This window comes from Zerene cesonia, chromosome 2 (genome assembly GCF_012273895.1).
Source record: "Zerene cesonia ecotype Mississippi chromosome 2, Zerene_cesonia_1.1, whole genome shotgun sequence".
NCBI classification, from domain to species: domain Eukaryota; kingdom Metazoa; phylum Arthropoda; class Insecta; order Lepidoptera; family Pieridae; genus Zerene; species Zerene cesonia.
Window position 1 is genome coordinate 2,454,503 of NC_052103.1, and position 17,344 is coordinate 2,471,846.

General features: G+C 31.9%; 3 protein-coding genes across 3 annotated transcripts in view; 1 reads left to right on the top strand and 2 right to left on the bottom strand.

Annotated features, from left to right (window-relative positions):
- Positions 1–5,951, top strand: part of LOC119833706 (alpha-tocopherol transfer protein-like) — a 14,972-nt gene extending 9,021 nt beyond the window's left edge. The window contains exons 5-8 of the mRNA XM_038357854.1: positions 1,007–1,203; positions 1,550–1,660; positions 4,145–4,247; positions 4,545–5,951. Coding sequence (XP_038213782.1) covers positions 1,007–1,203; positions 1,550–1,660; positions 4,145–4,247; positions 4,545–4,696 — 563 coding nt within the window. The 3' untranslated portion in view covers positions 4,697–5,951. The remainder of the gene's footprint in view (positions 1–1,006; positions 1,204–1,549; positions 1,661–4,144; positions 4,248–4,544) is intronic.
- A 293-nt stretch (positions 5,952–6,244) lies between these two features.
- On the bottom strand, positions 6,245–11,014 carry LOC119834256 (aldo-keto reductase AKR2E4-like). The gene is made up of 7 exons (XM_038358595.1): positions 10,853–11,014; positions 10,323–10,415; positions 9,477–9,641; positions 8,708–8,824; positions 8,257–8,424; positions 6,997–7,203; positions 6,245–6,687 (listed from the first exon to the last, which is right to left on the bottom strand). Exons 1-7 carry the CDS (start codon positions 10,892–10,894, stop codon positions 6,499–6,501), a joined length of 981 nt encoding a protein of 326 aa, XP_038214523.1. The 5' UTR covers positions 10,895–11,014; the 3' UTR covers positions 6,245–6,498.
- A 539-nt stretch (positions 11,015–11,553) lies between these two features.
- LOC119835438 (aldo-keto reductase AKR2E4-like) lies at positions 11,554–16,869 on the bottom strand. The gene is made up of 8 exons (XM_038360260.1): positions 16,866–16,869; positions 16,523–16,527; positions 15,976–16,131; positions 15,512–15,628; positions 15,156–15,323; positions 14,618–14,818; positions 14,026–14,174; positions 11,554–11,581 (listed from the first exon to the last, which is right to left on the bottom strand). Exons 1-8 carry the CDS (start codon positions 16,867–16,869, stop codon positions 11,554–11,556), a joined length of 828 nt encoding a protein of 275 aa, XP_038216188.1.
- Positions 16,870–17,344: the final 475 nt, after the last annotated feature.

The following is a 17,344-nucleotide window of genomic DNA, read 5'->3' on the forward strand; positions in this document are numbered from 1 at the left end:
TTTCCAAATGGTTTAATGGTAGGAACCAGAAAATAATTTGATGTTATCGAGATCATTAATACAAGATAAAAACAATTCTATATCCACACGCGCAAAAAATGTTTTCATACGTGCTTTAAATATTTATAGTTCCTAGTCTCTAAGATGCTTAGAATAAAATCCCCATAATATTGAAACTCATCCTGCATACCAAACACACACGAAAAGGAAAATGGTTGAATTATACAATAACAATGATCTTTTTAAATAAAAACAATACTCGGTCTGGTAGTGTTGAGTTAAATCATAAGAAACAAACAATAAATTAAACCTTCTTACAATTCTTTCATTCTTCTTAAATCTCTTGTATTTGTATTTAGTGAATGTAGAACTAGCTTAATAATATGCAAATGATTTGTTTTATAGTCTAGGTATATGTGGTTACACGCATATCACAATTATAATCTATCTTATATATAAAATTCTCGTGTCACAATGTTAGTCTCTATACTCCTCCGAAACGGCTTGACCGATTCCTCTGAAATTTGGTAAGCATATTGGGTAGGTCTAAGAATCGGCTAACATCTATTTTTCATACCACTAAACGATAAGAGTAAGGCAGAACAGCGTTTACCGGGTGCAGCTAGTTAATATATAAAAGAACTAAGAACTAAGTATTATATCATCGTTAATGGCCAGTTAAGTTGTAAACAATATTATAATTGTAACGGTAGTATTTTTAATAATTAACTGAAATTCACAAAATTGATTCGTTTTTATCTAAAACAAAATCTAATAGCGAATTAACTAATACGTAAAATATTATATTATCTGTGCCAGTATGAAATCATTACAATATTTCAAAAAAACTTACAATGTGTTGCCAATTTTCCATGTAATCGACCATCCTAAACTATGGTAATTTCAAAAAATGCCCAGTATAAGACTTTTACACGAAAAGCTATAATTATTATATGAAAAGAGTTTTTAGTACGAGTTTAATGATGTAGGACATCCAACATTGTAGGTGTCGACGCAAGTCTATCTCCTCAACAAGTAACGGATAGTCTTAAGCTGGCTCTCATGATCGGTGACGTTAGGCTTATGGAGGAAACGGAGGGCGTAGCTGGCGACATCTATGTGCTGGATGGCGCAGTGCTTGGCCCGAGTTTGTTGGCCAAACTAGCGCCATCTACTATCAAGAAGTTTATGATCTGTGTGCAGGTATGATTTTCTGTGTTATTAAACATAACTTTTTAATTTTGTATACATTATAATGTAAATGATATTACACATATATACTCGAGCATTACCGAATTCTCGTATAATGAATGCTATTTTTTATAATATTTATTTTAAAATACGGGGTATTTTGCTGTGCTCACTTAATTTTGCATTTTACAATCGATATAAATCTTTATAATAAGTATAAATATGCCATGCTACAAAATGTTTTGATTCTTTTAAATAGCTGAAAATATATACGTGCCTGAAAGTATTCAAATATTATAAAACCATATGATTTTTACAATGAAACTGGATTTATTTATTAATTAATAATTTCTTTCAGGAAGCGTACCCAGTGAAATTGAAGGAAGTTCATATAATTAACACATCACCGTTAGTAGAGAGATTTATTACGTTCATAAAACCTTTCCTCAAGGAGAAAATAAGGAAACGCGTAAGTAAATCCAAATATCATAAATGAATAACAACTTTAGTATAATTAATTTATCTTCTTGTTTTTGGACATTTTACCTCATATCTCAAAAATTTATATCAAACTAGCGGTCTCCCGACCTCGCCTTTAAAAAATTTTGAAATTTATCCAGTGCGATCTTTTTTCCATTACATAAATAAGCAGGTTTTAAAACATATGAAATGTATACATGTATACATGAAATGACATAATATGTTACTTATTCCTCATACTATTTTTTACATTCTGAATTATCTGGAAAGTCTTTCTAAAAAAGGGCCCCGTTTGCATTGTTTGCATGATTATTTTTCAAAGTTTATTATTATAGTTAACCTGTCTCACTGACATGTGCAAAGAAAGCAAAAAAAGATAATGAAGTTTTGTCCACTAACCAGGGCATTTAGGCTTTTTTACCTTGCCTCATGCCTAAATTTTTATAATCAATCTGGAATCTAAATTTAAAATAAAACAAAATCAAACGGTAAGTCCAGTATAAACCAAAAAATCAGGTACCAGGCGAACATGCTCTGAAAGGAGATCGCAAAACCTCCCTTGAATTTGCTTGTGTGCAATTTTGTATGCATGTAATGTGGCAATGTAGTGCACATTGAGTCAAGCATGACGCTTCACAATATAAGTACTTTTGGTTGTGCTCATATATATTAAACCTAACTAACTAAAAACAACTTTTATTAAGATATTCTTATAAAAGAAGCTTGTGCTGTTGTAAAGTGAAATATCGCTGTAAATTATGGAATGTTCATTTTAAGCCAAATGGCAAAGGTATATTTAATATAAATTTATTAAATATATTAAATACTTTTATTATTTAACGATGTTTAATTTACTACTCTTTATCCCGAACAATATATGAGAACAAAACAATATGATGTAGTAGATAAAAGCCAAATAATTTGGTCATATTATTAAAAAACATACAGCAGGACATCATGAAATATTTTGCTGTATATAAAAGTGAATGAGATAGATAGATGTTTACGCCCCGCCCGTTATTTACGACACTACCCCATAACTCAAAACAATGTACCAGGATAGTATTATTGCGAAGAGTGCTTGTACGGCGAAAAGATATTGTTTACAATGCTGCTTCGAAATTCAAAACAATATACAAGGCTTTAATGATTCCAAAGAGATTATTATTGAGGTTTTACAATTACAGTCCATTTTAGTAAAATTTTGTTCAGTAAAGATAGTATAAACTAGCGGCCACTCCGACTACGCCCGTGGTTTGTCATTTCTCTCCTAATGAATCATCCTTGTGCGTTACCCAAACATCATTGGGTCAATCAATCATCAAATCAAACGAATTAGGCGAAAAAACTTTGCAAATTGTTTGACAATTTGGCGATTTTTATTTATATAGCTAAATAAATACATTGATGCTATAAGAAATAAAACATATTATTTATGTCATATTTGTCAATTGCTACTCCTGTAGATTTTAGCGAAACTATACCTGTATATTTTCGTGGCCATATCATCTTAGTAAATATCTGTCTAATATATATTGACGTGACAACGTCTTAAATTAGGTTGCGGCTCGGAGTCACTCATGAAAAAGTGTAACGCCCGGTAACGTTACGATGAGTCACCGAACTATGATCGGTCCGCCGCGCGCGCAGCACTAGAGAATTAGGCGCATTGAATCGGCGTGTGCTTGTGTCTCTGTCTCTGTCTTTTTAGTAAACAATATATATTTTCTGTAGTTAAAATTTGTGCAATTCTTATTTTCATTCAATTCCTTGTTCCTATTGTGCAATTTAATAATACTAGCTGTGATCCGCGGTTGAAACCGCGTAAGTCCGTATCCCGTAGGAATATCGGTATAAAAAGTGCCTATGTGTTATTTCAGTTGTCCAGCTATCTACGAAGCAAAATAGTATTATTATTCACCAATAGATGTCAGGAAAAAAAAAACACGAATAAAACACGAATATGACATTTTCTAAAAAAAAATCCTAGCTAGATAGATTTATCGCCCCCGAAACCCCCTATATACTAAATTTCATGAAAATCGTTGGAGCCGATTCCGAGATTCCAATTATATATATATATATATATATATATATATACAAGAATTGCTCGTTTAAAGGTATAAGATTCATATCAATAAATATTCTACCGAGAAAAAGACAAGTAAAATCCAATTTTTTTTTTTATAAGTTAGAAAGAGTCACTTGTCCATATTATCATGCCAAGTTATTAGTTACACAAACAAATGTGCACACTATGCATGCACTAACTAACTATAACTAATTAATGATAAAATCATGATAATAAAAACAGTGTCGGGTTAAAATTCAAAACAATGTACCAGGTTGCCATGAAGTAAAGGCGATAAAAATATATAGTTTATACAGCCTGCTCGAAATTTCATAACAACGCACCAGGAATCTATGATAAAAAGGTGAGCTTAAAATAAATATTGTTATTTTTTAATTACAGATTTTCATTCACAAAGATGTTAAAGACTTATACAAGTACATCCCACAAGAGATGTTGCCAGTAGAATATGGTGGTAAATGCGAAAGCATGAACTCCTTACAAGGTAAGATCACTATTTTTATTTTATCCAGTAACTATTCTAAAGTCATTTATAAATAATATGTTATAAAGTTGAGTGATTATATTGTTTATTTAATATGAGCTTTATTTTTCAGTATATATCTAAAACATTTTTTATACAATGTTTTCAGAAAAAGTTTTAGAATGTCAATCTATTATAGTTCCGCATTATTTTTTTTATTTCCACATTTTGACTCATTAAAACTTAACTTAAGAAACAAGCAATCTCTTATAAAAGGATATATATAATAATTTAGAATATATTTCTTCAATTCAATAGAGAAATGGTCCCAAAAACTGATCGAATACCGCGACTGGTTCAAAGCGCAGGACGCGCTGGTTGTCAATGAGAAACTTCGAGCCGGCAAACCGACCAACTACGACGAACTGTTTGGCATTGACGGCTCTTTCAGACAATTGGCCATCGATTAGTTGATCCGTTTATTATTAATCTGCGCTGGTTTTTAATATTGATTATGATCCGTAATCTGGGGGATTAATCAGTTGTTATACTGTTAGATAACTTTTTTCCCCTCCACTTTTTTCACATTTAGTTAACGAAGGAATGAATAAAGAACTGTATTGCTTCTGTAAATTTTGGATCTAGATCTATTATTGAAACTGGCCGTTAGTGAAATAGGCACTGACATGCTGACACTTCTGGAAGGATGTTTTTATGCTCAGTTTACATCGCATTAATCGTAATGAATTCAAAAGTAAATGGTCAATTATAGATAATAAATTTTTTGGATGTTTTCATTCGCTGGACTGAAGCAGTGAAAACGGGCAGGGTTTATATCTTTCGTCTGAACATGACATCTTTTTTGTGCCTGTGTTGATCTAGTGGAAGCAGTTTGATTTGTTACAAACTTTCTATGAATAAAGAAACTGAGCTATTACTATGGTGAAATAAATATCTTTAGCGTGCATAATATTTGTTAGTCGAATTGTCAGTTGCCTCAATTTTTCTTATTGTAAAACGCATTTTGTGCGTAAAATATGGAATAAATATTTAGTATTATCTATAATTTAGATGAGGCTTTATGCTATAGTAGTAAGAATAAAATATATGCTATAACTAAACTATATGGTGCTAGAAGTTTCAGGGGGGGGATACTTCTCAAAGGACTCTAACCATACGAATCACCCCATTTCAGTTTTTAAATTCACCTATTATGTATTATATTCTTTCAACTAACTTTCAAAACTTGAACCTACATTACATAAGGCACAGAGCATTCGCTTTTTTTGGAATAAATATTTTATATCAACAATCAATCAAAAGACATGAAAAAACAAAAAAGCTGGTTGTGTGCGTTAAATATTGTGGATTAAATTTGTTCGCATTTTTATTATTAATTACCTTCTTGAAAGAGATAGTAGATTCAGGCTATTTACAAAGTATTAGCCATTTACATCTGTGATGATTTAGTTTTATTTTCATAATCATAATAAGGTTATATATTTATACATACCAATATAACTACTTCGTTAAACTTTCATGTGTATTTTATATTTTTGTGATCTTCTTAAAAGCTCTAGGATTTATATTTAGCTAGTTTAAGGCAATATAGATTTTTCAAGATATTTCTAATGGTTGTATCAATTTTTGAAATTTATAATCGCATAAGATTAGTGAGTAAGTTACAACAAAAAATCATATAAAAATAAAGGATATTTTAGAAAACTGTGTTTTATTGTTCACATACATGACATGGGTTTTATATGACTATTGTATAGTATTACAAACCAGCTTTTATGTCATTGCATGCCTGATGTAAGCGACTACCAGCGGTTATAAGCATTTGGAGAGGTTAATATCTTCGCAATTGTGTTGCCAGGAGATATTGGGAATAAAAAAAGATTGACGTTGGGAATACTAGGAAGTGTGCGGAAAAAGAAACGGGCATATTGGATATAATATGTATATATATAAATTAAAAACAAACAAAACAAAGGAAAAATAGACTGACATTTTAAAAATATGCAGGGCTGTGGCTATTACTTGAAACAATTAAATTACGTAATACAATATGCTAATCAATACACTGGAAAAAAATTTACACACATAGACACAAGAATGTTTTTTTTATAATAGTCCATTTCATATCTTTATAATGAGGTATTCTAGATTAATAAGAAGCAAATACACCGTACTTAATTATTGCAGGTTTATTTTCAACGACTTATTCATCATTTTCGCATTTATAACTTAGTTTGATATTTTTTTTAAGTTACGGCGTATAAATACCATAATAGAGATGGGTTCTGTAATTTGCCAAAGTGTACACTTTAGCTTTACGATCGAATTCATTGATCCTTTCAATATCTGTATCTGTGAGGTTGAAATCGAATATATTCACATTTTCCTCCAAATGCTTCGGATTTCGCGTATTTGATATCGGAATTGTCCAGCGATCAATCTGAAATACATAAATACAGAACACATAGAATAATCTAAACTTAATTTGAATTTTCAGTCAATTGTTCTTATAAAATGTAATTTAAATTACAAAAACACCAAATGCATATAAAATGCAATAAATATTTTAACAAGCTATAAATTGGATATCGGTGGAAGGTTATTTATGGGCGGTGGTGACCACTTAACATCAGGTGGCCTACCTGTTCCTTTGCTTATTCTGCCATAAAGAAGGTACCCGATATCATCATAACATAATTCCTCACGAAAAATCCTAAATAATACTACCAACTTAACTCAAAACATTTACCTCATATCGAAGGACGACTTGTATTACAGTTTTCCCATACTTCTGAGCGATTTCCACTAAAACAGGGTTATTTATTGTTGGTCCAATTTGTTCATCTCGTCCACGTCCTCGAGGGACCAGAAATCCCAAAGGGGAATATGTCATAACCACAATACCCCTTTGTTGGCAATATGCCACTAAGGGTATGTTGGGAAAGGTTGGATTTCCCTGGAAATGTATTTTCAATAGTTATGTGCATTAATTCCAAATATATACCTACCAATAAAGAAATATGTAGTGCCTGTTTGTACAATTGAAATAAACGCTGTCTGTTTGTTCTGGCAGACCTATTAAGTGCGGTATATCGGTTTAGAGAAAAACTCAATTACGCGGGTAATTTGTATATAGCTAGGCCATTACGTATTCCACATTATTCAAATAGTTACATTAAATTAATATTTACCCAAAGATTAGTCTATATTATGTGCGTAGCGAAAATATAAAATATACAATATGATATCGTACCTTATTGTTTATTACGAATGTGGAGTTGTTACCAGTTAAAGTAATTTAAAGTATCAAATATTTCAATAACACAATATATTGCATTATTGGAATTAGTCACTATGACATCCGCAATTATCCTAAGGCTTATCAAAAGACATATTTTATTTCTTACTATGTGGAAATTTTCCCCCAAAAAATAAAGAAATTAAATTGATAAGCAGAAGAGGAAAAACTTATCCATTAACTACACATTCAATTTGAATAATTTTAATAGTGTATTTGCATTTATTGATAGATATCGAAACGAAAATAGCTGAAAAAATGATGTTATGTATCATTACATTATTATATAGGTACCCGCTGAACTGGCCAACACGAAATCGAGTCTAAAGGATTCGGATACACACAAGCATAAAAATATACACGTGAAGATCATAAAGCATGTTAAAAACCGGTAATTCCGTTTCGGAGGAGTTTGCTTACAAGCGCTGTGTAACTAAAATATATATGTATATAACCTACTAACTATAGGATAGTTAGTATGTACTCCTACTATCCTACTAATATTACAAATGCGAAAGTTTGTAAGTATGTGTGTGTGTTTATTGCTCTTTCACGCAAAAACTACTGAACCGCTTGCAATGAAATTTGGTACGGAGACAGCTGGACAACTGGCATAACATATGAGCAACTTTTTATCCCGACATTCCTACGGGATGCGGACTTACGCGGGTGAAACCGCGGGGCGCAGCTAGTTTAGAAATAAATGCTTACCTCTATCTGATTAACAGCAGGAACTATGCTTCCATAAACGAGAATTCTATTTATCTGTCTACTGTTAAAGTTTGATACTCCGATAGACTTTGTCAATCCTAATTTTTTCGCGTCCTCCATTCCACGCCAAGTTTCTAAATAATCTGTGCAAAGAAATGTGCCGTTTTCCTGAAAATTAATGGAGGTAATTTAGTATGGTATACTACTCTATACGGAAAATATAGTATAAACATATTTCTAGAAACATAGTTGCAGATATTTATATCAAATTGTATTTGAAGAATGATACGAGTAGTATTTTAAAGTTTGTTAATTAGTTAATAAATGTAGGTACTTATTATTTGATTTATAACACGGAATAGTCGATGAACAAATGATATGAATATTAAAAAATGAATCTATGTCAATAACAACTTTACTGTGTTTTCACTTGAGTTTGTTTAATGCTTACCGACTCAGCCATTGGAGTGTGAATAAGAAACATATCGACATAATCCAGACCAAGTCTTTCTAGCGACTTCTTCAGCTGTGGTACTACTTGCTCCCGATCGTGATACTTATTCCATAGCTAAAATAATATTTATAATTTTGTTCAATTGTTTTTTTACTTATTTATTCATTTATTTCATAATTTTGGTAACAAAAAACTTAACAACCTACTAATTGACAGAATCGGAAGGGACCACCTTTCAAATAAAACAGAATCATCAAAATCGGTTCAGCTAAAGTTCTGAGGTAGAAACTAAAAAAATCCCGTCTAATTGAGAACCTTCTCCTTTTATTGAAGCAGATTAATACAAAAAAACCACAGTGGTCAATCCCATCTTATGTATCTTATCCTGTTGTTCTATTACTGGTGCTATCGTAGAATAAAAACATTCATATTGTTTCCTTCTTAATTGAAATGAAACGAAGATGCGCCGCCTTTTTTTATAGTGGGGAGATCTTGCATCGATACCCACGGCCCCCGGGGATGGAGCCGTGGGTTCTGTCGGATTCTTACCGACCAAAACCCCACTGTGTTCCGTCGAGCCACTTGAGTGAAGGGGCCACGGGAGCTAAAATTCATCCGCAACATGACAATATAGCCTGTCCTTTTTCTATTCATATTGTTTGATGGAACTTATGTAATAAATGTATAAAACTAGCAAGGAATATAAGGAGTTAGGGCGCAATATTACCAGGCCCAATCTAGGCTAAGTATTTGCGCATGAACTAACCTTAGTGCTTATAAAGATTTCCTCCCGAGTGACAATCTTTCGATCAATAACCTCCGCAACAGCTGCTCCTACGTCTACCTCGTTTTCATAGTATGCTGCCGTATCTATAAGCCTTAAGCCTGCTTCCACAGCACGTACTATTGATTGGCGTGCAACTTCGCCTTTCTGAAGGAATTAGAGTTAGAAATTTTCCTAATGAGTTGTGATTTTTATATAATTGTTGTATTTGTGTTATTATCCCAAAGGTTAGTAAAAAGCATTATTTATTGACGGCCTTTCTTTGATTGCTTTTCTGTGAAAATCAAAAATGTTCTTTTTCAGTATGACGTAAAAGTACAAAACTACTGAGGTACTTTTGGATTATGTATTATTTGCTTTCCGCGAGCGCTTACAGCTAATTTGCAAAGGATTTTAACAAAGTATCATTCAACAATTTTTTTTTTGTTTATACTTATTTCTTGTGTGGACAACGAAATCGATTTTAGCTTTAGATATATAAATTTTAAGAAAACATAACAATAATTCAATATTAAAATCTAATAATTACGATAAGTCGGGCATTGGTGCTCAATGAAACATTCAAATACGTTGACGACTTAAACCTCTGTTGGCGCATTCGTTTTCCCTTTAATTATTCATTATAAAAACCGCTCTTAACGCGAATCCTACACGGCGAATATCGAGTGTAGCCACTGTTCATGTGTGCACGTAAGATTTCGTTTTTTTCTTGCTAATTGACACGCCGACAGACTTACATCCTCGATTTAATTAGAATACGAGTAGAGAGATACTTTGAAAATATCTATATGTATATCATATAATCTAAATTGTAAACAAAAAACTTACTAGAAGATAGGTTCCAAAAGCCATCGTTGGAAGTTTGTTGCCATCGTTCAAGTTTAAAAACGGGATACTTGGGCCTTGCTTCATACAATTTATCTAAAATAATATTAACGAGTAAAAACGGGTTATATCTTTCAGTTTAATTGGAAGATACCTATTGGCTAACTTATTTGAAATGTTAGCCCAAGCAATGTTGTTCTAAACGAAGGCGCACGCCGAAAAGCCTAAACGTGAGACACATGCTTCTCCCTCCGTCTGACTGGGCCTAATTCTGGTTCTTTTTCTACCCCAATTTAATACTGGTCCCAACAAACCCTTTCCATATTTTTCTTAGTCTTTCTTAGTCTATACTCTTTTACTTTAAGATTGAACTACATTCAAAGTTCAAACAATGTGTTTGTTATTTTAATCCTCTTTAAAAAAATTGATAGAGATTCTATTCGACTCCTATGTAGTCAACAAAGTACTAAAATAAATGTAGACAAAAACCAAAAAAAAACAAACATAGATAATATAAATAAAAAGCTTCTCACCGATCCAAATAACAGGAACAATTGTACCAAAAAATATATCATATTGATTTTCGCGCAGTACAGTATATAGAATAATACTTTTTATACGATTAACATTTCTTTTCACTTTCCGAAATTAAATTTAAATAAATATACAAAATGAATGTGAAACTGCATACGTCTGGATATGTTGTGACATCAAAACCTACTCTTTAACCGTCATATGTCGGTTTTTTAAATTCATTATCATCCGTTCATAAGATAGCATAGTACCATTATACTTAATATAAATTAATACTGATTGTAATAATTTGTGTAAGTTATTTAATATATAATATAAACTAGCTGTTCGCACCGACTCCGCTCGGGTAGGCGACTTTTTTTGTAATTATTTAAATGTTTTAGCACTAATTATCAAAAATCCTAGAAAACCGTTCTGCTGCTCTTGAATATTTTAAGTGATGTAAGTACGTATATATGTATGGGTTTGTTTGTTTGATCGAACGCTCATCTCAGGAACAGCTGTACAGTTTAAAAATCCTTTCCGTTTTGGACATTACGTCATCCCGAGAAGTAAAGGCTCAATATATAATTACTACGGGTGTACCAGCAGCGAACCGATTGTTTTATGTAAGTACCTATAGACGAAACACGAAACGGTCTGGTTAGGTCATACTTATATATCCACTGAAGTACATGTAAAAACTAAACATTTCACATGTTCATTGTCTGCGTCCTTGAATATCTTTTCTGAAACATTTGAGCATTATCAATATTGGAATAATTAAAATATCCTCCTATAACTCAAAATATAATAGACGCATTATGCAAAATGGTATCTAAATAGTTTTACATATTATCATAGTATTCATGAATTTTTATAACTGTCATACCGTTTTTATTATATTAGCTTTCCATCCGGGCTTCGCTAGCATGGACTACAATATTTTGCACTTCGTTCATATTCAAAGACAAATAACCTATCAGAAACCTGTATTTCATATTTAAATACCTACATAATTTAATGACATATTTACGTATTCATTTTTTTATCCCCCGATTATATTATAGCCACCCCTTGAGCCTCACATTAGTTTGCTATAATCAAACGTTTTTTAGTCATTCATCATCAGCAGGATTTATATGATTTATGCATATATAAACAGACGAACAGAATAAAAAATGAGCCGTTTGTTTTAGTCTATAAAACATCCACATTGCTTAGAAATTACTGTTAAAAAAAAAGAAATTGTCTGGTTATTGTTTTATTATGTATAGGATATATGTAAATTAATTATTAATTACTTCGAATATTTTATTCGTATTTGTCCTAATTTCTGGAACATTATTAATTAATTTCATTTGTCTGCCACCAACGGTATACGATAAGTAATTAGTAGATAAATTTATTTTATACGCCTAAGTAAATTTATTGAATAAATTTTAAATAATTCATTTTTTAAACAGGCTAAATTGCAATTACGAGGGGTTTCTTTTTTTGAAATATTGCACCTTACACCTTTAAAATACTATATAAACTAACGCGTGAAATCAAACACAAGAAAATACTAAATCTTACACCTGTATGAAATAATAATTATGTGGTACTAGCTGCGCCCCGCGGTTTTCCCGTGTAAGTCCGTATCCCGTAAGAATATCGGGAAAAAAAGTTGCCTATATGTTATTCCAGTTGTCCAGCTGTCTAGATACCAAATTTCATTGCAATCGGTTCCGTGGCTTAGCGTGAAAGAGTAACAAACACACACACATCCTTACAAACTTTCGCATTTATAATAGTAGTAGGAAGGATAATGTGAATAAAAGTCTTGTTAAGATCGATCTAATCATCGTGGTTCAACCACACCAAACAAGATGCAGCATTTCTGCAACTTTACACTAACTACATATTTACACTATAACTTATACCTTATTCAGTATTAATTAAGTCTGCAGAGCACCTTATGACGAGGTGACGGGTGAAGCGCCCTTAGTACTCCCGTGCTAGGTCCCTATAGGACATCAGAATCGTCAGAGTGACTAATGACAAAGTGCTGATTCCTACACCTTTGTCTGGCCTATGTAGTCCGTCCTGAGTAGAGATGCATGAATTGAAATGTCTAATGACGTTATAAGGGAAATAATATAAAACCAGTGCCACACCTCTCGACACCCCTAGCCGTTGATCTGGGGCAATACCTTGTTGTCATTTCAAGTCACTCTTTGCGTCATGGGCAGACTGCAGTTGGTGTCCCACAACACATTAAAATGCTTCTATTGTAAAACACTTTACATTCTGTTTTGACATACTTAAAATGTAAAGATTCAATTCAACCTTTGTACCTACACATATTATCTAGGATCGGAAACGACACAATAATTTGATGAGTTTTTTTTTAATGGCTTCAAAAAAAGAAGTAGGTTCTCAGTTCGACGGTTTTTTGTGTTTGTCGTCTCGTGTCTTTTTACTGGGTGAATCAATTTTGATGATTCTTTTTTATTACAAGCTGCATCCTACGTATTCTCAATTTGGTCTAGTTGTAATAAATTGAAGACGGTTTTGTTTTTTGTAAAAATTATTATATTATTTTGACCAGGATGGCAGGTATTCAAGAATCAATGTGTATTTTTTAGTTTCTTTCTTTATTTAATTTACTTAAATTACTTAAGACAAAAAATAATATTAAAAAGTTCAATTATGTGCGTCTATCAATTAATATTTACTAAACTAACAATAAATAACCACCGGACTTTCTCATAGCGTTTTTGACATATTCCAATTTTTTTTTAATTTCAACACATATATTTTTTTTTTGTTTTTTAGTGTAATAACGAGACAAATTTAACAAATTTGTCATTAACTAACGCTAAACATTTTAAGATTTTTTTTTTTGTACGACTGCTTACTTTTGAATTTTTTACGCAATAAAGAATTTTCATTCATTCATATTTTTGTTATATAAACGTTAGCTAGGTACCGTCTTTACTAATTTTCTGGAAGTTCCATTGCTTTTTGAGTGTAATGAAGACAGTTATAATAAAATAAAAAGGACAATTAAACAGAATGACTGCACATATAAAAAAATCTCATTTATTCCTCAAACCGATAAAAAATTTTTGCAAATATACAATTTCAAGAAATAACACCAGCCCAAACTTATGGTTTATAAAAACTATAAAAAATATGTGGCCTATACCTAGCCAATGGGTGCACTTTCTCATACAAATCATATTCGCTGATCCTGTAAACATCTTTCTGAGACAAGCGGAAGTCGAAAACATTTATATTTTCTTCTATGTGACATTTATTTTGAGATCTTACTATTGGTGTCATGCCTCGGTCAATCTGGAATATATAACATTTTATCAAATTAAGAGGAACGTACTATTTTACTGTAATTTAATAATAATGCTCGTTAAAACTATTTCTTATTACGAAAGAATAATTCGACTAATTTCATGTTATAGAAGGGGTTAGCGTTTTTGTTCGGAACCTTTTTTTTCCTCGCCTTTCCTATGTCAGACCTTAATTCCTTCCAAAAACATTTTCCTCTTCATCCATTAAAATCGGACAACGCATTTGCCTCGCAAATGTTCACGAGCGGTAGTGATCGCTTACCATCGGGTGATCACCTAACATACAAAGCATTAAAATAAAAAAACAATAGGTTTGTGTATCTATGAAGTGCTTTTTTATTCAATTGCAACCAAGGAAACTTAGCAACAAGAAATATTACTAAAGCCACAGATAATTTACTAGTAACAGTTATAAATTTGTTATATACTAACCGAATACCGCAATACCACTTGAATAGTGGTTTTGTTATATCTCTTAGCCATCCCCACTAATACAGGATCATCCATTGAGGGTGGAAGGTCTTCAATGAAACCCCGTGGTACAACATGTCCCAAAGAAGTATACGCCATGACATTTATTCCGTTTTGTTGACAATATGACACTAATGGCATATTGGCAAATGTTGGATTTACCTACAACAATGATTATCTTTACAATCTATACCTACTAATATAAAGCTGAACTGTATGTTTGCTTAAACGCTCTAATCTCTGCAGCTACTGGACCGATTTCAGAAATTCTTTAACCATTGGATATGTACGTGATTTCTGTTTTTTTTTTATAATTTTAACAGTCTTAGGCAGTTGTTATCCATAAATAATAGAAAATACATATGTACAAGCATTTTGTTATGATATTTACTTAAATAATACTCTATTATTTCTCAAATTTAATAAATCCATTTGTTTAACACGTTTAACATTCATTAAATTTACGTGTTCAATCAAAAATTGTTTTTTTTTTACTTACCTCTATCTCGTTAACTGCAGGGACTACATTGCAGTTTGACAAAATTCGGTTAATCTGTCTGCTGTTGAAGTTTGAAATACCAATGGACTTGGCCAGATTCATGCGTTTTGCTTCTTCCATACCTCTCCACACTTCTACGTAGTCGGTACATAGAAATTTACCACTGCCCTGCGAATGTAGAAATTGTAATCAAATGTTATAAATTATCACCCAAGTCAGCTCATGTCCAAGCCCTGTCTGTATACCAAATTTCATCAAAATCCTATATCAATATCAATATATCTAAATCATAATATCATAATGTGATTTATTGTAACAGTAGCAAATAAAAATATTCATAGCATTTATTGTAATACCGTTATAGCCATCGGGGAGTGAATCAAATAGAGATCGACATAGTCCAATCCAAGTCTTTGTAAGGACCCCTTTAGTTCTGGCACCACTTCATCGCGACTATTGTTCGTATTCAACAGCTGGAAGTGATAGGAATATTGAAAATGGTCACTTTTTCAAAACGTATAAGTTTGCTAATTGTATACAAAGTATTTTTTATCAAAGAACCACAAAGACAATTGATTGGCATAGACCTAGACCTACTGCTCCTTCCTTGTATTCTTTGTTTGTCTAATTGCTTGTATGGGCGATATTGAATGAAATTTTGAACAGAGATAGATAGAAATAAATTTTGACACCCGAATCTACCGAACTATACAAAAACTCCGGGACTGTCAAAATTTTCCTTTGACTTCTTGGGAAAGGTCGCATACGAAAAGCTAGTATTACTACAAGCCGCTATCTATCTGTATATATAAATACTTACTTTAGTTGTTACAAAAATGTCTTCTCGCTTAACAACACCACGTTGTATGAGATCAGCTATGCCTTTACCCACTTCTTCTTCATTTTCATACATCTTGGCTGTGTCGATGTGTCGGAAGCCAGCTTCTATTGCCCATATTATGTGTTTACGGGTTGTCTAAACATTGGTAAGTTACATTACATTCTCATAGATACATGGTCTTTGCTAAACTTGAAAAAATTTAGTATAGTTATATAGTAAGGTAACCCTTAATAATTAACCGGCTTCAAAATGATTCTTTTTTTTTGTTTGAGAGTTGGAACCTTCCGTGTCATTTAAAAATAATTTTAAAGTGTAGTATATAAGGTTAAGAATTCATTAAACAGAAAAAATGCATCGGGGACTTTATGAGAAATTGACACCATTGAGCATAGTATACCACCGGCGGGACACCGTTTATATATAAAGGTATAGGGAAATATCTTGTGGGGAGAAAACTGATAAAAATTCGATAAACTGACAGGATGAAGGCGGACAGCGAAGTCTTAGTAATAAGATCCCGAATTACCCTTGCTGGATAATAATGAAACATTAAAACATCTTGATTATTTATATCGTGGTTGACTCAAATAATTTGTTTCCTAATTACATATAAAAAAACCTTACTTTTGTGTCAGTCCCATATGCAATAGATGGCATTAGATTGCCATCGTTCAACCGTCTGAACGTATTATATTCTTGACTTGAATTTACCTAAAAAATAGTATTTATTAGCCATTGGTTTATTCAGATTAGTATACGTTATAAGTATGTCTATATATGTATACTGGGTATATACAGAAACAATTTTATTAAAAATAAAATTAACAATTTTTCAATCAAGCATTGAGAATCAAAACAGATATACTTACCCATGTTAACCCTACTAAAATGAATACCAAATTAATAATACACGTCATTTTTTATCCAACTACTATGGACAAAGAAAAAAAAACTACCTGCTTTATATAGACACCTACTTATAATGTACATATGCAATAAAATAAAATATCTATCACTTTAATGTTTTAACTTAACGTTTTAAATAATATAATGGAAGTTAATAAAAATGGAGTTCCTTTTTGTATCCTTTAAATTATTAAATGGGCAGCTTAAGTATATAGAACACATATTTTTTATGTGATACTTGGCAAACGAGCTGGTGGTTTGCCTGATGGTAAGAGACCATAAACATTTACAGATACTTTATCTCTATGCAAATGGATTGGAAAATTCATGCGAATGCGAGCGAAAAAAAGAAATCACTGGGAAGGGTAAGGAATAGGACACAGGCCTCCGACTACCCCATATAATAGACGTATATAAGTAGTACGATTAGTTTCTTGGTATA

Excerpts from the sequence above, each read along its gene's own strand:
- LOC119834256 (XM_038358595.1), bottom strand. The coding sequence starts at position 10,894 with ATGATATATTTTTTGGTACAATTGTTCCTGTTATTTGGATCG. Across the intron at positions 8,825-9,476 it reads AAATCTTTATAAGCACTAAG|CTATGGAATAAGTATCACGA; the intron begins GTTAGTTCATGC and ends ATATTATTTTAG. Across the intron at positions 8,425-8,707 it reads ACACTCCAATGGCTGAGTCG|GAAAACGGCACATTTCTTTG; the intron begins GTAAGCATTAAA and ends ATTAATTTTCAG.
- LOC119835438 (XM_038360260.1), bottom strand. Across the intron at positions 15,629-15,975 it reads ACATTTTTGTAACAACTAAA|CTGTTGAATACGAACAATAG; the intron begins GTAAGTATTTAT and ends TATCACTTCCAG. Across the intron at positions 15,324-15,511 it reads ACTCCCCGATGGCTATAACG|GGCAGTGGTAAATTTCTATG; the intron begins GTATTACAATAA and ends CTACATTCGCAG.